Here is a 21,066-nt window from a genome sequence, read left to right as displayed (position 1 = left end):
AGGGGTTTCCCCCTAAGTGCGACCCACTTATGGAGACGGTTGACACATTTTGCAAATGTATTTATTTGCATGTTAGCACAATGGCTATTGGGAAGAGTCGTCCTATTTTTAGGCAATCCAGAAGGGAGCTCTTCAGACCGCCCAAGCATTCCGTCCTTGACATCTGGTCTTGCACAATGAGGGAGAGGGGTGTGTTGTGGGAAGAGCAGATGTGCATTGGCCTTTGATCACATTCCTCGGTGTGCTCTGCGAGCGGGGTTGTTGCGGGTGTCCTTCCACAGGTGTCCGATTTCAGGGAGTAGACAATGGAACCATTATGCCATGAGGTGAGGGTGAAGCGGTGGAAGAAGTGAGCATAATATAGAGCTCAAAACATATTCACTAGTATGGCAACATTGAGATGGGATTGCCTAGCAAGTGTACAGTCTGCCTCTGATGCCTTGGAGGTGGCAGCGGACTGAAGATGTCAGTAGAGGGAACAGCAGTCATGGCTGTCTGAGAAACAGTACAAGGGGTAGTGCCACCTCAGTCGGGGTGCAGTGCACTGTGGAACAAGTCCTATCAAATCAGGAGATTGAACTAGAAAGACTGTAAAGACAGCTTGCCTCTGATGCCTCCCTGGCTCCATCTTGGGACAGGCAAAAACACAAGGTTTGTGAATTATGGAATCAACTCGATAAATACAGTAGAAAGAAAACAAGACACCATTGGTACTGTGGAGGGGACAAGGCAGGACGGTAATTGGCTTGAATGATTAGATCAGCATCGGCACTGTTAGATCTTGTGATATGTCAAATGACAATCTAGTCTATGTACTTGTATTATCATTGTACTGCTCCTGACAAGCTATGGAATGTAGAATGTGGCCTAAGGGGGAATTCCATGATGAGGAGTCTGGGACAGTTGGTGGAGGCTGCGGTCAGGAGTCCTTGTTGGTGACTTAATAAACAGCTTCAACCTATTTCCAAGGAGTGCTCTTTACTTTCCGGAAAAGGCACCTCCACCCATACTTTCTCTAAACGATAGTAGCGAAAATGTGCAACATACACAACAGTCAATCAATGAGATTTTCGCTGCTCACCTGCGCGCAGTATACGTCAAACCACAGCTGCCAGGCAGCGATGAGGACCTAGTAAGATATCTGAATCAACTCTCCTTGCCATGTTTGTTCCAAGATGAACGAAAAGTGTTGGGGGCCCCCATAACCAAACAAGATTAAGTGGAGGCACTAAAGACTCTAAAAACGGCTAAAGCACCTGGAGGAGATGGCCTGCCCTCTGGATTTTATAAACATTTCCCTGCTATATTGTAGGTAAACTTGTAGAAGTAATGCAGAGGCCTACGAAAGAGGGGAGCTTCCAGGTTCAATGAACGAAGCATTGATTTCCCTAATTCCAAAACCGGGAGGAAACGAACTGTAAGCTAGGTCCTACCGCCTTATATTGATGTTAAATGTCGATCTTAAACTCCTTAGCCACGTGTTGGCAGAACGACTTCTTCCGCACCTGCCTTGTTTGATCCATGAAGATCAATCAGGGTTTTTTTCTAGAAGAAATACCCTGAGAAACCTACGACGGCTGGCCCACGTGGTTCATGATCCTCAAGTGCAGGAGGGAAGCTACGCACTTGCTTTTTTGGACATAGAACAAACCTTCAACTCACTGCATCATTAGGAATATGTGTGGAGGATCTTGTAAAAAGCAGGAGTAGGTTCCTTCTACATTAATTGGGTTAAACTATTATACACTCATCCAAGAGCAAGAGTGCAAACAGGGCGTTACGTTTCAGAGGGAATTGTCCTTCACCGGAGCAACTGACCGGAATGCCCACTATCCCCACCAATATTTTCTATCGCTATAGAGCCACTAGCTTGCAGACTCACACATACCCTTAAAGGATGGGGCATGAAGGTAGGAGCCATGGAACATATAACATCCCTATATGCGGACGATGCCATGATATACCTAAGGTGCCCAGACATTTCTGTCCCAATACTATTGAATGTGATGCAAGAATACTGGGAATTCTCAGGACTAAGGGTCAATGTACAGACATCGGTTTTATGCCCCTTGGGTGACCTGGTTGGTCAGCAATTAGAGGGCCACGCACTGAAGGGCTTCCCATGGAAAACAGATGAGGTTAAATACTTAGGCCTACACATTACCCATGATGAAAATCAATTTTATAGCCTCAACCTAGGGTCAGTACTTGTAAAAATAAAATCCTCCATGCAATTTCGGAACACACTGCATTTATCACTAAGGGGGAGGTTACCACAATGCCTCTATGTTATGCAAGGGTCCTACTATGAGATCCCAAGATCAGTCTTTGGAGAACTGGACCGCCTAGTGATCGGCCTCCTGTGGCAGGGTCCCAACGAGAAGTAATTGGGAGTCAGATGTGGTGGAGTGGGTAGGGGCAGAGGAGGTACACTTCAGAAGGACCAGGAGGGACAACAAGAGACAAGAAATACTACTAGCCTGGGCAGAGATGACTAGGGAACTGCTTGCATATGGTGTCACACAAACCAACGCACACGTCTCAAGAAGGTGGAGCACGCTAACAACTACACAGGGAGAAGAAAAGGGGGTTTATGTCTGTTCATTATTCACAACATAACTATGACAACAGACTGAAATTGTGACATGACAACTCTATTATGTGCTGACAGATAGATGATGATGGACCCTCTGTGGAAGCTCGGATGGGTGGGATGCATGGGGGGGTTTCTAAAGTGCTGTTCTTTGGTTCCAATGATTACAATTTAAGCTGTTCTTGCTATTCAGCATGGCTGTTGACTTAGTTGCCATCCTTCTTTGTAAATGTATACATGTTACCAAAAGGAAAAAAAAAGGTTCAGAGTTCAGCTGAAATGTTTTAATCCTCCTGTCAGGAACGTAGTTTCATGTTGTCTTTCAAATAAATATGTGTGTTTTAAAAACAAAAACAGTACTAGGGGTATAAAGGGTTTTTTAGGTATTTAATAATGAAGGGAGAGAATGGAGTTATAAAGGAGATGGATTCCAAGTAATATTGCTCCACCGGACATTTAATTGGGCCAAGACTGGGCATTGTGGGGGACATTCTCACTATATGTGATATAGAAGTGGCCACCACTAGCCATGGCAGAAATTCTTGAACACACTATCATGGGGAAAATTGATCCATATGGTGTATTAGATTTAGGGCCTCAGTACGATTTTGGCGGTCCTTTGACAGGACCGCCGAAGCTGCTGCAGGCAAAAGACCGCCAGTTCTGGAGGCCTTTTGCCCACCATATCAGGAATGTTCTGCTGGCCCAGCGGAACACTCACCACAACATTGACGCCGTCCCGTAATTGAGCCAGCGGCAGTGTTGTAGTGCATCGGGTGCAACAGCACTCGTCGCACATTTCACTGCCAGTAATTCGGGCAGTGAAATGCGCGATGGTGTCCCCAGGGCCCCCCCGATGTCCCCATTCCACCAGCCTTTCCATGGCGGTGTTTACTGCCATGGAAAGGCTGGCGGATGGGGACGCGTAATCACCAGGGTAGCGCTGCTTACAGCGCTGCCCTGGCGGATTACAAACACCGGGACTGCCAGGCTGCAGGCTGGCTGCAGCCTGGCGGTGTTGGCGGTTGGACTGTGGCGGCTCCACCACTGTCATAATTGGGCGGTCAGACCGCCATGTCTCCGGCTTTCCGACCGCCATTGTGAGGCTGGCAGTCATAAGACCGCCAGTCTCGTAATGAGGCCCTAAGTGTTAACTTATTGTGCACAGAACTTGCCTGTGAGCAGTGGGAGTGGAGACTTTATCCAGGCTCTGCACCCAGCCACAATGTGGACATATTTCTTCTCTCAGGCTTTAGCTGTACACTGAAGTGGATGGGGGCAGGCCAGGCCTTCAGTCAGGCACCAAGTCAACCCATGTCAACATAACACAATGCGCTTGTCCTTCAGACATGCACATGAGGGGCTGTATACTCGTCTGTTAGCCAAAATACCCCCATTGCTCTGTTCCTTGTCTGGGGACATTTCTGATGGATAGTATATGCAACCGATGAGGGATCCTCATCCTCTAACTGTTATCAGAGAAAATGTGAGACGGTAAATAAGGGCATACATTTCTATCACCATTGTTAACAATAATGTCAGTGCTTTACACACGTGGTGGCTAGTTTTAGATGATGGTTATTCTAGAATCTGTTGACAGCAAGTCAAGAGAATAGGTTGAGGAGAGGATCAATAGTAATTATCAAAATTAAGGAGGTTAGTTGATGAGTATGATAAATTGTAGTATAGCTGGAATTTTTGGTGGAGATTTTGATAAAGCCTTATGGTGAGACATCTCTCCATGTGGCGAGGTGTGAATAATAATAAATATTAATAATAATAATGATAGATTAAGCCTAAGCTGACCTTTACATAAAGACTTCTTTTCTAATGCCTATAATGTTGATGACCAGTGCTTGTTTTTGTAGGTGAACAATGAGAAGCTGAGTCTTCCAGTTATCTTGAATGATGGGAAACTACGGCTTTATCAGTCCGGAGGATCCATTCTCATTCAAACTGATTTCACTCTCAAAGTGTACTATGACTGGAACTACTTTCTAAAGGTCGAAATCTCAAGCAGCTTCTTTGATAATGTGTGTGGTCTGTGTGGCAACTACAATGGAAACCCCAATGATGACTTCAGGACACCCTCTGGGGCCCTGGCTCCGAATCCAATTGACTTTGGGACAAGCTGGAAGGTAGAAGACGGAGACCGTTTCTGCTGGCACAATTGCAACGGTGTATGCAAGACCTGCAGTGCAGACCTTGTGAAAAAGTATGAAGACCAGGCTGTCTGTGGACTGATAACCAAGTTGGTGACTGGACCTTTCAGAGAGTGCCATGCCGTGGTTGACCCAAAAATCTACATGGACAACTGTGTCTACGATATGTGCATGAATGATGGATTCAAGCAAATTCTGTGCCAAGCTCTGAAAACATACACTGATACCTGCCAGAGAAAGAACATCATGGTCTATGAATGGAGGAGCATAGCTGGTTGCCGTGAGTAGAGACCTCCATTTACTTGTCATACAAATGTAATAATCTCCATTTTATTCACCACAACTGAGAAAAAATGCAGAATAAGTGCTATTTGTCATACCTGATACTTTCTGAACGCCCGATATGTCAGATTTTATTAAGCACAACTGTATTAGATAGGATTCAAGCATGAGGCAGAAAAGCATCCCATACTCTAAAGTAAGGAGTGTGGTGTCCTAAAGAATTTCACTTCAGTCTTAGACTAATGTAACTATGTTTATCCTCCAATGTTTTCAAAGAGCATAATGAGAAACTGATGAATATATGAACAGATGCTCTCACCCTCTACCTCAGAGCTATTTTTTTGTGAAGTCTGACATGAAATCGCTAGGGAGATTGAATAAGCCTGCAAACTGGAAAGGCCTGGGATAGGTCAAACCTATGAGCCTCATGTAGCTTTTTACATTGTGATCAATCTTTAAATATTGGTTTACTCTAAAATACGTGGGTAATGATGAATCTTAATGATTATTAAGTTGGCATTTTCTTCAGATGACCAAATAGATACATTTTGGGGTTTTCCTTAAAATAAGAAAGTGGTGCTAAAAATCAAGACACTCATGTTTTTTTTCAATCAATGATAAAATTGGACCCATTGAGTAAATGGATTTTTTTTTCGATTCTATGAATACATTGTTTTGTAACAATTTGTAGGGCTATGACTGAACTGAGGAAGGAAGTGGTGGAATGTGATATTCTGGTAATGAATAAACCCATAGCAAATGTCAATTGAAATTTCTTTGACATCTTTTATTAAATACCATGCAGGTCATGCATCAAAGTCATTATTATTTGGCAGTAGTAAGAAAACGAAAATAGCTTGTGTTAGGCCAGGTCTCATTGGGAGGGATTCAGTTATTTAGACCACATTTAGTGTTATCACAAAGCAGATTCTCAGCAGCTTTCCTAGAGATTTATAGGATTATGGGGCAATGCATATTAACATTCATATTAACTTTTATGTTGTAATAATCCAGAGGACAGTTGAGGCACTGACAATGTCAAGATGATGTGCACATGCACTGCTGCCCTGATTAAGTCAGCTGCCATATGGATCTAGGGAGGATATTTGCTAGTGAGCTATCTCTTTGCAATTTTTCACCAAAAATGCACTCAAAAATAAAGAAAAAATTAATAAACCACTATTTGCCACAGTTAGCCATGTAACATTCACCTGTCATTTCTTCTTGTAGCTGTCCAGTGCCCACCGAACAGTCAATATGTGACATGCGGCAGTGCCTGCCCTGCAACTTGCAACGATGACGCAGTTCCTGAGAAATGCTCTGAGGCTTGTGTGGAGACCTGCCAGTGTAATCCAGGCTTTGTCCTCAAGGAGGGCAAGTGTATTGCCAAGAGCACCTGCGGCTGCGTCTTTGAAGGGCGCCAGTATGCCCCAGGTCAGAAGTTCTGGGGCAATGATAAGTGTACAAAACAGTGTCTATGCAATCCAGATACCAACAAAGTTGAATGCAAAGAGACCAAGTGCAAATCGACCGAAAAATGCGATGTGGTCAAAGGCATCCGAGACTGCTATCCCTTAAGCTATGGCACATGCTCAGCCTCTGGTGACCCACACTATGTAACCTTTGATGGTGTGAGATACAACTTTATGGGTACCTGTGTCTACCAGTTTGCAGGATTGTGTAAGAAGAGTGATGATTTGGTGGATTTCCAGGTTTTTGTCCAGAATGATAATCGAGGAAGCAAAGTTGTATCTTACACATCCCTTGTGCAGGTCAAAGTGTGTGATTTTGATATCATCATCAGCAGGGAATACCCCAACAAGATCATGGTATGTATATTTACATTCTGCTAGTTTTCTAAAATAAAATATTGACAAATATCATTGTACATGGCTTTTACCAACAAGCACCCTAAGATTAAATCAAAAACCCATTAAGATGAAAAAAAATGTGAATCATAGAACTAGACAGACATTAAAGCCTGATATGCAAACCATTCATGACCACTGTATAGCTTATGTAAAATGTGACTTGACAATAATTGAAATGACCAAAAGGCAGTGGAAACGTTTCACATTACACCATGCTTAAGTGCATATAAAAAAGCAATTTGAGAGTTAGTTCGACATCCTGAGTCACAAAATCAGGATTTGTGGAAATGCATGATCACAAATTGCAATTATGGTGGGGGAGCTATGTAAGGTGGGCATAGGGGACGCAAAGCATGTACATCAAATGGCTGAATTGCGCAATGTAAAACCAGAAAATCCGGGCTCAATTCTGGATTCCCTACTCGACCAAATTGCGTGATCCTCTGCAATTGTTTAATTTCACTGTACATCCCTTTTCCTTATTATTATCACATATAAGAGGACCTAGAAATACACGGGTACTTGTGTCTACCAGTTTGCAGAATTGTGTAAGAAAAGCGATGATTTGCTGGATTTCCAGGTTTTTGTCCAGAATGATAATCGAGGAAGCAAAGTTGTATCTTAAACATCCTTTGTGCAAGCCAAAGTGTGTGATTTTTATATCATAATCAGCAAGGAATACCCCCAACAAGATGCAAACATAATTGTTTAATTTCACTTTCCACCCTTCTTCTTCATTATCACATATAAGATGACCTAGAAATAGATGACTTCAGGAAGCACGCTGTAAAAAACCTTCCCTTGTGTTAGATTTAATAAACTATAATGTCGTTCATGTATAATAGCAACCCAGGCCACCCAGAGGGTGCACATAACAATTGAGTTACCACTTAGTTCACTATTGGCAATGTTGTGAGGGTGAGTGGGCATCAATGTTTCTCAATTCCTCGTTGAAACTTCACTTTAAAAAAAAACTTTTGATGTATGAGGATGACGTTCTTTTGCATGTAAATGAAATACACTTTTTTTAATTTTGAAGACACTTTAGCATATTTTTATATGTTTGTTGCAAGAAATGAAGGTGTTCCTAAAGTTAAGTGGTGCAGTTACTACTTTCTTTAACTTCTCCTAACTCGTAGAAAATGTTTGCCCTTTTATTTAACACATTTCTGAATGTTAATGCTGAGTCAAATTATCAGCAACCCAGTAACCTGGGGGCCGCATGCGGTCGGCGGGCCTTACTTTGAGTATCCCTGCTCTAGAGACACAAGAGGCAGATGTTTACATAGGAATGATTCGTTCAACTAATTTTAGCTCACAAGGTATATCTTGAGAACAGAGAGGACATCAGAATTTTCGAAAGAGAAAAGGGGCGGTAATAAGGAAACCCAGCCAACAGATGTCTAGGGATGGGAAGGTTAGAACAAATTATTACAGCAAGGAGAGAGACAAGTGGAGTTGAACGAGAACAGTTGTAGAACCTCTGTACCAGGTCACAGGTAGCTGTAAAGCAGCTGTGGAGATAGCTTTCCTTCCTTGTGCATTAGGGAAGCTTCAAACTGGTAAGAGGTATGTTGTCGAAAGCACATTTCATGGAGGCTTTTCGTATGTGAAGTCATTTTCATCTAGACAACCATGATTAAATGGTACATATTGACTCCTAGAACAGTTTCATGGTGGTGTGGTCTACGTCTGTCACTAGTGAATAATGTGTATCCTCCAATAGCGTTAGAGTGGGTCATTATACATTATGGTGGACAGCTAAAACAATGCTTGTTGGTAATGCATTTTCAAACCTTTTGGGAATTTGGAGAGCAGTAATCAGATATTACAAAAGACAGAAGAGAGCATAATTAAAATGCAGACTATATAGGCATTGAAGGGGCAGAGAGATCCTTCTGAATCCAAGAAATCTGGTTTACACCCTGGCAAGAGGTGCATACGTGAATGACTCTATCCCATGACAAAAGATCTCTAATTGGAAGAATGGGCTCTATTCTAGAGGTGTAGGGAGGTGTGGATATCCCACAATGCTTTTTGTAGCCCAGACTGCGAAGTAACAACAGGCGGGTAGATTTCTGTGCACAATTCTATCCTCTCAGTTACTCTAAGTATATTGTTGGCACTTTGAATAAATAAATAAGTAACAGAGATGTACATTGTGGTTTCTGTTCACAGCTGAATGGTTTGTTAATCAACCTGCCCTACAGCGTCGACAACGGCAAGCTCTCCATTTATAAGCAAGGATATCAGTGCTACGTACAAACCAGTTTTGGTCTCCTCGTCACCTACGACTGGCAATCCTACGTTTCAGTCAAAATCCCGAGCACGTACGCGGATTCCGTGTGCGGTCTCTGTGGTGACTTCAACGGGGACAGAAGCAAGGAGCTGACCATGAAGAACAATATCTTAACAACAGATGCAATTGCCTTTGGGAAGAGCTGGAAGGTCAGGGATGTCCCAGGCTGCTCAGAAGCTGACAAGGCTGACTGTTCTGATCTGCCATCGGTGGAGAGGGAGCAGAGAGAGAAGAAAAAAGAGTGCTTTGTCCTGGTGGATCCAAGTGGCCCATTCCGGGACTGCCATGCTGTCATTGACCCACAGGGTGCTTTCAAAGACTGTGTGTATGACACTTGCTTCTACAAAGGGCGCCAGGACATTATATGCCAGGTCATCGCTAGCTACGCTGCTGCTTGCCAGGATGCTGGAATTACTGTGTACGCCTGGAGGTCTGCCAAGTTCTGCAGTGAGTATATTCAAAATTAAAGGAAGGTATTTTAGCTAGCCTTTCAAAGGTAGACGGGTTACTATAAGTGGCAGTGAGTGCACATACATTGACATTTCGGAAAAAAAATGGTCCACAGCAGAATCCCAAATTCTTGAACTGAGGGAGATTAATATATTTAGGATGCCTCCTAAGCCCTTCACATTTCTGCAAAACAGCACCAGACATTTTGCTCTGTTGACTTTACTCTTTGTCAGCCTAAAAGAAATAACCCTGTGCACTTGCCATATGGAGGATGGCAGTGGCCACAGCTTGGTCCAAACTGAAGTCATTTTCTTTTTTTTAACAGTTTCTGAATCACCCCTTAAGAGTGGTATGTCGGGTGATGGCAAGATATAAAGGGGCATATTTATACTCTGTTTGCGCCGGAATTGCGTCTCTTTTTTTACGCAAATCCGACGCAAAGCTAACTCCATATTTATACTTTGGCGTTAGACCCATCTAGCGCCAAAGATCTTGGAGTTTGCATAATTTTTTTACGTGGACACCTACCTTGCGTTAATGATATGCAAGGTAGGCATTCCCGTCTAAAAAATGACTCCAAGGCATGTGCGCCTTATTTAAACTCCCGTGCAAAAATGACGCACGGGAGTGGGTGGGTCAAAAAAAATGAAGTCCAGCCGCTTTTGCGTCATTTTTTAATGCCTGGTCAGGGCAGGCGTTAAGGGACCTGTGGGCTCGGAAGGAGCCCAGAGGTGCCCTCCCATGCCCCCAGGGACACCCCCTGCCACCCTTGCCCACCCCAGGAGGATGCCCAAGGATGGAGGGACCCATCCCAGGGAACTTAAGGTGTTAGAGGGAAATCTGTTAATAAAATAAAACAAATCATTTTGACACAATAATATAAGTTTAATCGATTTTCAGCTGGGAACAACAGGCAGTCTCACATAGAGGCCATGACTGAAGTTCAAAGTTCTGGTTCAAACACCAGTAGCATTTATACTGTAAAAACCACAAAAAACTGTGGTCAAGAGTTCAGCATTTACGTAAGCAACTACAAGCAGTACAGATAAGGTAATGAGGTGCCTCTGGAAAGAAGCACTTGAACTTGTTGGCCTCATGGGTGGGCAAGTTACACTGACGTCATTCACCATATCTATCTTTCTGCACAACAAGAGATTATATGTTGCGTGCTGCTCATGGTAGCCCTCCCTTGCAAATACTTATCTGACCCTTTACACAGTTCCCCTTAACACGATATGAATGACTTGTGGTTTTTAGGACCCCTGTGCTAAGGAAGGATACACCCTTCTGTTCCACCCTGTTCATGCTAAGTGAACATTTTGAAAGTAACAGTTGGTGCAGCTTTAAAGAAAAACTCTCATTCTAATGTGGCTTGGGCCTCTTATGTGTTTCAGCACAGCTAACTTAACAATGCAGCATGTGTATATGTTTCCTAAGTAATAAGTGTTTGTTTGTCCTAAATATGACCTGCCTTTTCTATTGATCCCACAGTCTGTCTTTTTTAACATGTCATGTATTAAACCTTTCACTACTTACATTGGTTTACAACTATCTAGCCTAAAATGTTTGTATTGGGATGTATTCCTATTCTTCCTACATCAAAGGTAAGTTCAGGTAAGTATTGTCTTTTTTTGTGGCACAGGGGGGCCTGATTTGTGCCCCCCTACATGCCACTATGCCCAATGACCATGCCCAGGGGACATAAGTCCCCTGGGCATGGCCATTGGGCAAGGGGGCATGACTCCTGTCTGTGCTAAGACAGGAGTCATTTCAATGGGGGTTGGGAGTAAAAAAAAATGGCGCAAATCGGGTTGAGGCCAATATTTTGCCTCTGACCTGACTTGCCCCATTTTTTGACGCCCAAGCTCCATTTTCCCCTACGCCGGCGCTGCCTGGTGTGGGTAATTTTTTTTGACGCACATCAGTCAGCTGCGCCGGCTAACGTCATTCCATAAATAAGGCACCCACATGGCGCTTTGGAATGGCGTTAGCCGGCGTTAACATTTTTGACGCACAACTGCGTTGGCGCAGTTGTGCGTCAAAAAGTATAAATATGGCCCAAAGTTTCCAAGGGGCTTCATATGAAAGTTGAAGATGAGATACAGAGGCAGAGGTGTATGAGAAACAATTTTGGGACAAGAGAGATACAACAGAGAAGAACGAACGGGGGACAAATAAGGTTAATGGTGGGCAATGGGACAGTAAAGAAGCAGGACAAAAGACTAGAACTGCGAAGGAAAGAATAAAATATGGGGAAAATGTGAAAAGTCACTGAGTGAGTAAAGTAAAAAGAGTAATTCAATTGGAAATATAAAGTGCAGTAAAATAAATCAATCAATCAATCTTCAATTATTAGGTGTTCTCACCCAGGGGACATCCAGGCGCTGTGGGTTGTCACTGCAAACTGGTAGCCTCTCATCGAAGAGCCATGCCTTGAGCTCCCTTCTGAAGCCAAGGCGGGTGTGTGCAGTATGCAGGGGGGAGGTGGGCCGTTCTAGATCTTGGCAACAAGGTAGGAGAAGGAGCACCCATCACAGCAAATGCGGCAAACCCATGAGACTTGAGCGAGGGAGTTTGAACGGAGTTCTATGGTGGGCCGATGGAAGGCGAGTCTGTGGTTGATGAGACTGGGTCCGATGTTGTGGAGGGCTTTGTATGCGAGCGTGAGAGCCTTGAATTTGCACCTCTTGTGAATGGACAGCCAGTGGAAACCTCTGAGGTGGAGGGTGATATAGGGCCGCATGGGAAGGTCCAGCATAAAAAGTATTTCCGTAGTCCAGTTTGCTGGCGATGAGTGCTTGGTTTACCGTCTTTCTGGCTTCGAAGGGGATCTATCTCAAAATCTTCCATAGCATGCGGAAGCTGTGGAAGAAGGAGGAGGCCTCTATGTTTATCTGTTGCTTGCAGGTGAGTTTGCTGTTGATGATGCTGCTGAGGTTACAGGCATGGTTAGTTGGGAGTTGTCCGACTGTGGAGGGCCACCAGGTGTCGTCCTAGGGAGATGTGTTGTTTCAGAAAATAATCACCTCTGTCTTCTCCATGTTCAGTTTCAAGCAGTTGGATCTCATCCATTCGGCGACATGCATCATGGTGTTGCTGAATCTGGCTCTAGGGGTGGCTTGGTCTTCGGAGAGGGGGAGTATAAGTTGAGCGTCACCAGCGTATGAGATCATTTTGAGTCCGTGGGAATGAACAATCTCGACCAACGGTGTCATGGAGCTGTTGAAAAGGGTGGGGCTGAGTGAAGACCTCTGGTGGATGCTGCATATGATGTTCTTGGGCTCCATGGTGAAAGGTCGTACTCAGACTTTCTGGTGCTTCCTGTGAGAAAGGCGTGGATCCATTTCAGGGCGTTCTTTGGATCCTTATGTGGTGGAGTCTGGAGATGAGGGTGTAGGGGGACACGGTGTCAAATGCGGCGGAGAGATCGAGGATGATGAGGACTGCCTTCTCTCTGTGGTCGAGGAGGGACCTGATGCCATCTGTTGTGGCTATCAGGGCGGTCTCTGTGCTGGGGTGTGGAAGCCGCATTGGGAGGTGTCCAGTAGATTGTGTTCTTCCAGGTGTTCGGAGAGCTGTTGGTTGATGGCTCTTTCCAGAACCTTAGCTGGGAAAGGGAGTAGTGATACCGGGTGGGAATTTTTTAGTTCACTGATGTCAGAGGATGGTTTCTTCAGGAGCAGTTTGACTTCTGCTTGCTTCCATGCTTTGGGGATGGTAGCAGACCTGATGGAGGTGTTGAGGATGGGTGTGAGGACGCTGCTGATTTCCGTCTGGCCCAGGTTAAGGATGTAATGGGGGCATGGGTTGTGAGGTGAGCTAGAGTGGGCCAAGCTCATGAGGGCTGCTGTTTCCTGGATGGATAGAGGTTTCCAGTCAGTGATCAGGTGGCTGGAGGAGTTGCCTGATGGGGTTAGAAGGTGGTCTATGCTGGTGGTGAAAGTTGCCATAGATGGCTGTGATTTTGTCCTGCAAGTAGTCGGCTATCGTGTCACAGATGGTCGGGGAGTATTGGCTTGTGTTTTCGGTGGCTGCTGGGCAGGAAAACTCTTTGACAATTTTGAAAAGTTATTTGGGGCGGTTGGTGCTTTCCTCATTGCGGCTGAGTAGGGCATCCTTTTTAGCTTCTCTGAGGTGCAGTTGGTATTTGTTCAGTGCTCATTTGAAGGTGGTGAGGTCTGCTTGGTCTCTGCTTATGTGCCATCGTCTTTGTAGCCATTTGCATTCTCTCTTGAGTGTGCGGAGTTTGGGGGAGAACCAGCTGGCGGGGTTGCTGGATCTTCTGGTGATGGTGTTCCTTGTGGGGGCAACTTTTTTGGCGCTGTTGAGGATCCTATTGGATAGAATGCAGGTGTCTTGCTCAAGGTTGCCGGAGGAGTTGGACTTGCTGGAGTTGAGGGCAGTGGTTCATAGGGTCTCTGTGATTTTTCCCACCTGTGGTGAGCGGGAGGTGGGGGTGTGGTGGAAGGCTCTGGTCTGCTTGATATGGTGAAATGAACAAAGTAGTGGTCAATCCATGTGAGCTCCGTTGTGTGGGAGAACTTAATTCTGTCGCTGGCTCTAAAGATGGGATCCAGGGTGTGCCCTGCAGTGTGTGTGGGGCTGGTGACTAGCTGTTTGAGTCCAAAGAAAGAAGCAAATGTGTAGAAGAGAACATTACTTCCTTACAGAAATGGAGCCCCTGGAGTCATGTTGCGAAATGGTAACCATCAGGAGACAAAACATGTCTCATTCTTTTTTTCATGTAAGATGATTAGCGTAGAGCATGTTATTGTCTTTTGACTTCTTCTTTGGTATCTTGCCCAAAACGGTGAAAGTTAAAATCGTTGAAACATCTGTGTTCTTTCAACTATCCACACTATTCTGAGTCACACACATAAATGTGGCCAAGCAACGATGTAAGGGAGACATGGTTTCTCATACCAATCTTTGCTAATGGCTTCTCTGCTCTCTCTTAATTTTAGGTCCTGTCTGTGGTAAGAACAGTCACTATGAGGTGTGTCCTAGTGGCTGCCCCACCACCTGTTCCAGCTTTACTCGCCGAGTGGAATGCAATTCAAACTGCAAGGAAGGCTGCACATGTGACGAAGGTTTTGTACTCAGCGGTGGCCAGTGTGTTCCCGTCTCCCAGTGTGGATGTGAATACAATGGTATCTACTACAAGTCTGGAGAGGTCTTTTACCCCAATGGCCAGTGTTCCAATCAGTGCACCTGTAAGGCAGGTGGAAGTGTGGAATGTAAAGCATTCTCTTGCAGTGCCAATGAGGAGTGTAAGGTAATCAATGGCATTCAGAAGTGTCAGCCCATTGGCTCTGCTCAGTGCTCGGCAGCTGGCGATCCTCATTATCGAAGCTTTGATGGCCTGGCCTTCGACTTCCAAGGCACCTGCACATACACCCTCTCAAGAACCACTGACCTCAAAAACAACTTGGTCCCCTTCGACATCAGCGTTGAGAATGAAAAGTATGGAAACGGCAAAGTGGCAGTGACCAAGTTGGTTGTAGTCGACGTCTATGGATACAACCTCATGCTCATGCAGAACAAGAGAGGAATCGTCAGGGTAAGCCGGGCTCATGATCCGTTCACATTTTATCCTTTGCACAGTACTTGTAAAATCTTAACTCAATCAGTCATTTATAAGATAATTGCAGGTTCTCACATATGAATAATCCTTGTTCCTTTATCTGTGTTTTAAACTACTACTCTTCTTAAAGATAATTTTCGAAAAGAAGAAAAATAATAACATAACTATAACCTATGAATAATAACTATAAAGTCAGTGGTCATACAAATCAACTATGTGCACACAATGCAGGAAGAGGGTTCTTCTGCTATTACCTAGGCAGAGCTAAATGATCCATCCATGAGCGATTGAATCTCTGCATCAAGGCAAACACGCCATGACCTGACTGATACCTGATAGCGGTCTCATTTTTATGTTAACTGCGGCGGAAATCCCCAGTATAGCAACTACAAGAGCTACCAGGTTACTGTGAAGAATACCGACATTACACTGTTAGTTTGGCACAGTTGGCAGGCTTCCCTCAGAGAAATTCATCTGTTGGATTTTACTGTACCAAAAATAAACATTAAAGCTAAAAATCAGTTCAAAACATCAAACCAATTTAATAATAACATGTAATGATCAAAACAACGTCCAAATGACAATATTTGCTTAAGGGTATCTTTAGGTATTAGTTTTTAAAGGAACAGTAAAAGGTGTCCTCAAGGAACAATAGAAAACCTGGAACCTAAAGGTTAATACTATCCTATGGATCAAGGGTGACCAGGTCTTGGGCACCTTTGCAGGCTGCCCACAACTTTATTACTTAAGGCCAGATTTTGAGTATGGATGGGGACCTGCTGTCATCAGGGTAGACTATGTACTACCTCCTACCATATATTGAGCTCTCTGCTGGCTCTGTAGAGATCTCTGTGCTTTCAGAGGAGCCACCACCTTGGCGGCTACTGTGAAGTCACAGAAAGTTTGCTGGGCGCCCACCATATCATACACCCACTATGGCCACTTGTCTGTTGCTTTCCTCTTCACAGTTAGAGATGGGTGTCAGTAAGCATGTCTCTGGTAAGATGTTGTTGAAAGGTCACTCCTTAACATGTGTGTGATAAAGCAAAGCCAGCACTTTCTTTGGGTGTCCCAGCTCCCATAACCTCACCTCTGATTAGCTTTTAAGTAGAGGGTTGAGCAAGCTGACAATGTTAAATACTTTTAATCAAATTCCCTGGTCTTCCTGATGACCTTACCAAAGCATTGAGCCCTGTTGTCTCTGGCACAGTGCTAAGTACGAACAAAGTACATGCCTTGTCTTACTCTCTTTGTTTTAGAGAAAAACCTAATTAAAAATGTCACTGCAGGAAGCTTTAAGGGGCAAACTGGTTCTGACTCAGGTTTATGAAGGAGCAAAGTTTAACAACGTTTCCAAAGCTGCTTCTAACACTTGTACTAACAATCCAATGTTGCCAATGAGTTTGATTTTCCTACACAGTCAGCCTTTTAGCTGTCTTTTGAAACACTAAACAGGCTTTTCCAGTGTAAAGCTAACACACACCTAACCAGTAAAAGCTCTTTGATGTCCCAGTTACCTCTTAAGTATACAAGCTAGCATACCTTTCATGTGGTAAATACGATAATCTTGCAGCTCGGCCTTATACCCTTCAAGGTCCCCTTACAATTGGCTTATTTAATGATATAGGTAACCCTAAAAAATTTAAAACAGGCTTGTATGACCCCTAACCCGGAAGCTTTGTTTGCAGTGTTGGGGGGCTCCATGTAAGCCATTTTTTTATGTTTATATCTTAGTATGTGGGTGGCATAGGGCCATGCTGCATGCTGTAATGAGTGTTTGACCGTCAAACCTTTACAACAATCAACCCAAATAACAGGCAAACACATTAATACATGTTTCACAATTGATCGCCATATTGAAGGGATAAAGCATATTTAATGTCGGATTGCTTAAAAGCCTCCCTCTGTCCTGAAGTCCAAAAACTAGCAGCAAATTTGGTGCATGAAAATGAATAAAGCAGATTTTCCCACACTTGCAAACAAAATTCTCACACTGATCATAACCTCCTGTTGTCTTATTCACAATGGAAATTTGTAGCTGTCAAATCTGGGTTTTTAGGGGGTAGTTTGACTTTATATGTAATACACACGGTTATGGCAATTGAAAGAGTCCAGGTACCTCCAATCTTGCAGTAAAATGCTTCCAGTGTACGTGCTTTTGATGTCTTGGAGTTCTGCTGCTTGTCAGTCAAGATGACAAACAGTACAGTGATCTCAAGTGAAGTAATATCAAAGGTAATAATGTGCCCTGTTCTCTTTCCTGTTAGGTTGACGGAATCAATAGCAACCTCCCTCTGACTCTGAATGATGGACAACTGAGGGTCTATCAGCATGGAATCCGAATTGTTGTGGAAACTGACTTTGGCCTAGTGGTCAGCTATGACCTGGTTTACCATGTTGTGGTCACTGTCCCAGGAAACTACAAAGGTCAACTCGCAGGCCTGTGCGGTAATTATAACGGGGACACAAAAGATGAGTTCATGCTGCCCTCCAAGACTCTGGCTTCAGATGCCACCAAGTTTGGCACAGGGTGGAGAGTCAATATTGCAGGTGTGAGCTGCAATGAAGGCTGCGGCGGAAGTGGCAATGCCTGCCCCGTCTGTCCGGATGCAAAAATGAACATCTTCAAGCAAGACAACTACTGCGGCTTCTTGAAGCAAGCCAGCGGCCCACTAAGCGCCTGTTTCGCCACCATCAAACCAGATGTATACTACAACAACTGCATTTTTGACCTATGTGCAGGCAATGGCGACCAGAAAGTTCTCTGCCACAGTATCCAAAGTTATGTAGCTGCATGCCAGGCTGCCGGCATCACTATCCAGCCCTGGAGAAGCGATTCCTTCTGCCGTAAGTGCAGTTACTAAGATATCCACACTTATGGTCTGCCAAATCTTAAACCCCTCTCTCTTAGCAGTCTCTTGTTTCTAAACTATTTTTGTAACCCACTTTGTATTAATGTTTTGTACTATTACCATGCTTCCTGCTTGGAATTCTGCCTCTTAAAGTTCTTCTTGCCTTTTTCTCCGACTTCACTACGTTTCAGATTTAATTTTTGCACTCTATCCAGTTTAGTCTTTCCAGTGTTTTTGCATCACACCTCGTTTTCCAACTAGGTCTTTTTTCTGAAACGCATTGTTAATATTGTCTCACATTCTCCTACAGTAATTCTTCTGCTTGTTTCTCTCCGCAGCCTATTTCTCAGCCTCATCACCTTCTCAATCTCCACTTTCTCTTTTTCTTGCTTTTGCCACGTTGCACGTTGTTTACCCCTCTTCTCTCTGTTGTCTTCCTTCATTTCTCTTTCTTGCCTTCTTTCCTTCTTTCTCACTGGCTCGCCATCTGTTACTATCCTGAGTCTCATTCAGTCTCTACCCTATTTCCCATTCTCTTCGCCCTCCAAATGACTCTTCACCACTTTCTCTCGTATTCAGCCTCCCTTATTCCTGCTGCTTGCTACGTCCGCCTCAGTGTGAGTGCCTGCGATTTCACTAAACAATTATATTTTTGGTCTCCATTTCCTCACCGTATAACTTATGTTTTGTTTTAATTTTTCCTCTTAACTCATTTCTTTGTCTCTGTGTTCCCACAGCAGAACCCATTTTCCTTGCCTCTATTCCCTTACATAACTCATTTCCTAGTTTTGATTTATGGTTCAATGGTTATGGAATCCTCTAATTTCTGGGGGGATACTATACCTGGAAGAGAATGCACCTGCATAATTCCATCCACCATGCTTTCTTTATTGAGAAATGAAGACTGTCAGAGGATTCTCCTCCAGATATTGTATTTTATCCAGAAACCACAGGATTTTAAATTAAACCCAACTCTAAACCAGGCCTTGTTTTATTATATTCTCCTACCACTTAGCTGATTTCCATGTCTTCATTCTCTCATGACATAACTCAATTGTTTTGCCTTAATCCATCACTTCACTTTTTTATCCCTGTTCCCACCACAGTACCACATTTTTGTATTTCATTTTTCCACCAAATTGCTTATTTCTTTGTCTCTAATTTTCCCACCACATATCGCTTTTGTCGCCATTCCCCACCATATGTTTTTGTCTTTAGTCCTCCACCACATAGACAATTTCTTCATTTCCGTTATTACACCACATAGGTCCCTTCTTCATTCCCTGGGAGACACAGACATGATCTATTCCCTAGACTGTAATGAAATCTAGAGATTTACAGGTAGATGATGCATCTGACTAGCTAGAACACTGCGGCAGATTCAGTCATGTTAGGTGACATGTGATTTTCAACTTACACCTTTCCACTAGTGAGGGGCCTTTGTTTCAATAGATACCACCCAAGCTCTAGTACAGATAGAGGCAGTACCAACCCTTTAAAAGTCACTCAGTTAGTCAAAATCTCTGCTTTTCTGTGGCTTGCATTTTTCCTAAATGTCTCACCAAAACACTAATCCTTGTCAGAAATCCATGCATCATGCGTGTTGCTTGATTTCTAATTCCAGCTCTAAGTTGTCCATCAAACAGCCACTACGCAATGTGTGCGGATATCTGCTCCACATCTTGTGCCGGAATCACCGACATGGCTAAGTGCCCAACAGCTTGCGCAGAAGGCTGTGAATGCGATGATGGATTTTTCTTCGATGGACAAGGATGTGTCTCCATGGACAACTGTGGCTGCTTCGAGAATGGAAAATACTACAATGTACGTTGCTTTGTTACTCCATAGACCTGCTATCCTTGTTAAAAACGTGTGCAAGGGTACTTGGTAGCACTTTAACATTCTCTATCTCCATTTTACAGCCTGATGAAACAGTTGTATCTGCGGACTGCAAGCAAGTCTGCACTTGCCTCGCTACGGGTGGCGTTTTCTGTGAAGATCTCAACTGCGCCAGTGATGAGAAGTGCTTTATCAAAGACGGTATCGCAGGATGTGTCAACAAAGGTAAGCACAAGTCTTGTGTTCTTGGTATGGTGTATTCATGTGATCTTGATTGAACTTGCCATTATAATTCCTCAGTGGCTGACACTTGATGGTCTTGGTCCATATGTGAAATCCAGTTAGGGGTGGTTGGCTACATGCTATCAGAAGTTACTGAGCCCAATTTTGGCAATCACGGCTGGGCTGTGAACCAAAAGCAGCCCTGGGAAATTTTTCCAGAGCAGCCCCATACTGCATGTAGGGAGTGAACCTGACCTTTTTAAGGGAGGTTTTTTTGAGGGAGAATGAGAAGGATAGGTGGGTCCTCCAACAATTTGTTTTTTAAGATTGCAAATATGGTGCGTTTTCCAATAAACGTTTCCTTCTAGAACTTTGTCCAATAATTGAATGGATAGATGGAGAACCAGAGACAGGGCTGCGTGGCTTCATAAATGGATAGTTGGATGGTGGGGGGTAGGTGGATGAATTAATTAAAGAATGGATGACAACTAATAACGACTTAGCTCCATGGAGCAGGTGATCTTGAAGACCTGACCCCGGGTGAGTGATCTGATTTTTAATTTGGCTTCTGCATTTAATGATCACCCTCCCCAACCACTGCTTCCACTAATTCTTATGAAACATGCATAACCTGGATGTATTTTACAAAATGTGCTGATTTAGCACCTCAAAGAAGTAAATGCAAAGCTTTCAGCTTTGATCTGAAACTGGAGATAGAATGAAATAACCATGTAGTGATTGAACTGCACAATGTAAAACCAGTAAACCTAGCATCAGTCCCAATTATCATTTGACCACATTGTGTAAAATGTAGGGAAATGTCTTTATTTGCATTATCACCCCAAAGAGTTGGACTGATGCTGTTGGTTTTCTGACTCAGATTGCACCAAGGCTGCTAAAAAAGATCATAGT

At 43.8% G+C, this 21,066-nt stretch overlaps 1 protein-coding gene across 1 annotated transcript in view; it reads left to right on the top strand.

Moving 5' to 3' along the window:
* LOC138246474 (IgGFc-binding protein-like) overlaps positions 1-21,066 on the top strand; it is a 107,188-nt gene that overhangs the window by 47,750 nt on the left and 38,372 nt on the right. Inside the window, exons 4-10 of the mRNA XM_069201111.1 lie at positions 4,462-5,035; positions 6,268-6,866; positions 9,087-9,654; positions 14,622-15,217; positions 17,509-18,088; positions 19,718-19,917; positions 20,016-20,157. Of these exons, the coding sequence (XP_069057212.1) occupies positions 4,462-5,035; positions 6,268-6,866; positions 9,087-9,654; positions 14,622-15,217; positions 17,509-18,088; positions 19,718-19,917; positions 20,016-20,157 (3,259 nt within the window). The remainder of the gene's footprint in view (positions 1-4,461; positions 5,036-6,267; positions 6,867-9,086; positions 9,655-14,621; positions 15,218-17,508; positions 18,089-19,717; positions 19,918-20,015; positions 20,158-21,066) is intronic.

Source organism: Pleurodeles waltl, chromosome 7, assembly GCF_031143425.1.
Source record: "Pleurodeles waltl isolate 20211129_DDA chromosome 7, aPleWal1.hap1.20221129, whole genome shotgun sequence".
Classification (NCBI taxonomy): domain Eukaryota; kingdom Metazoa; phylum Chordata; class Amphibia; order Caudata; family Salamandridae; genus Pleurodeles; species Pleurodeles waltl.
This window is presented reverse-complemented; position numbering and strand designations above follow the sequence as displayed.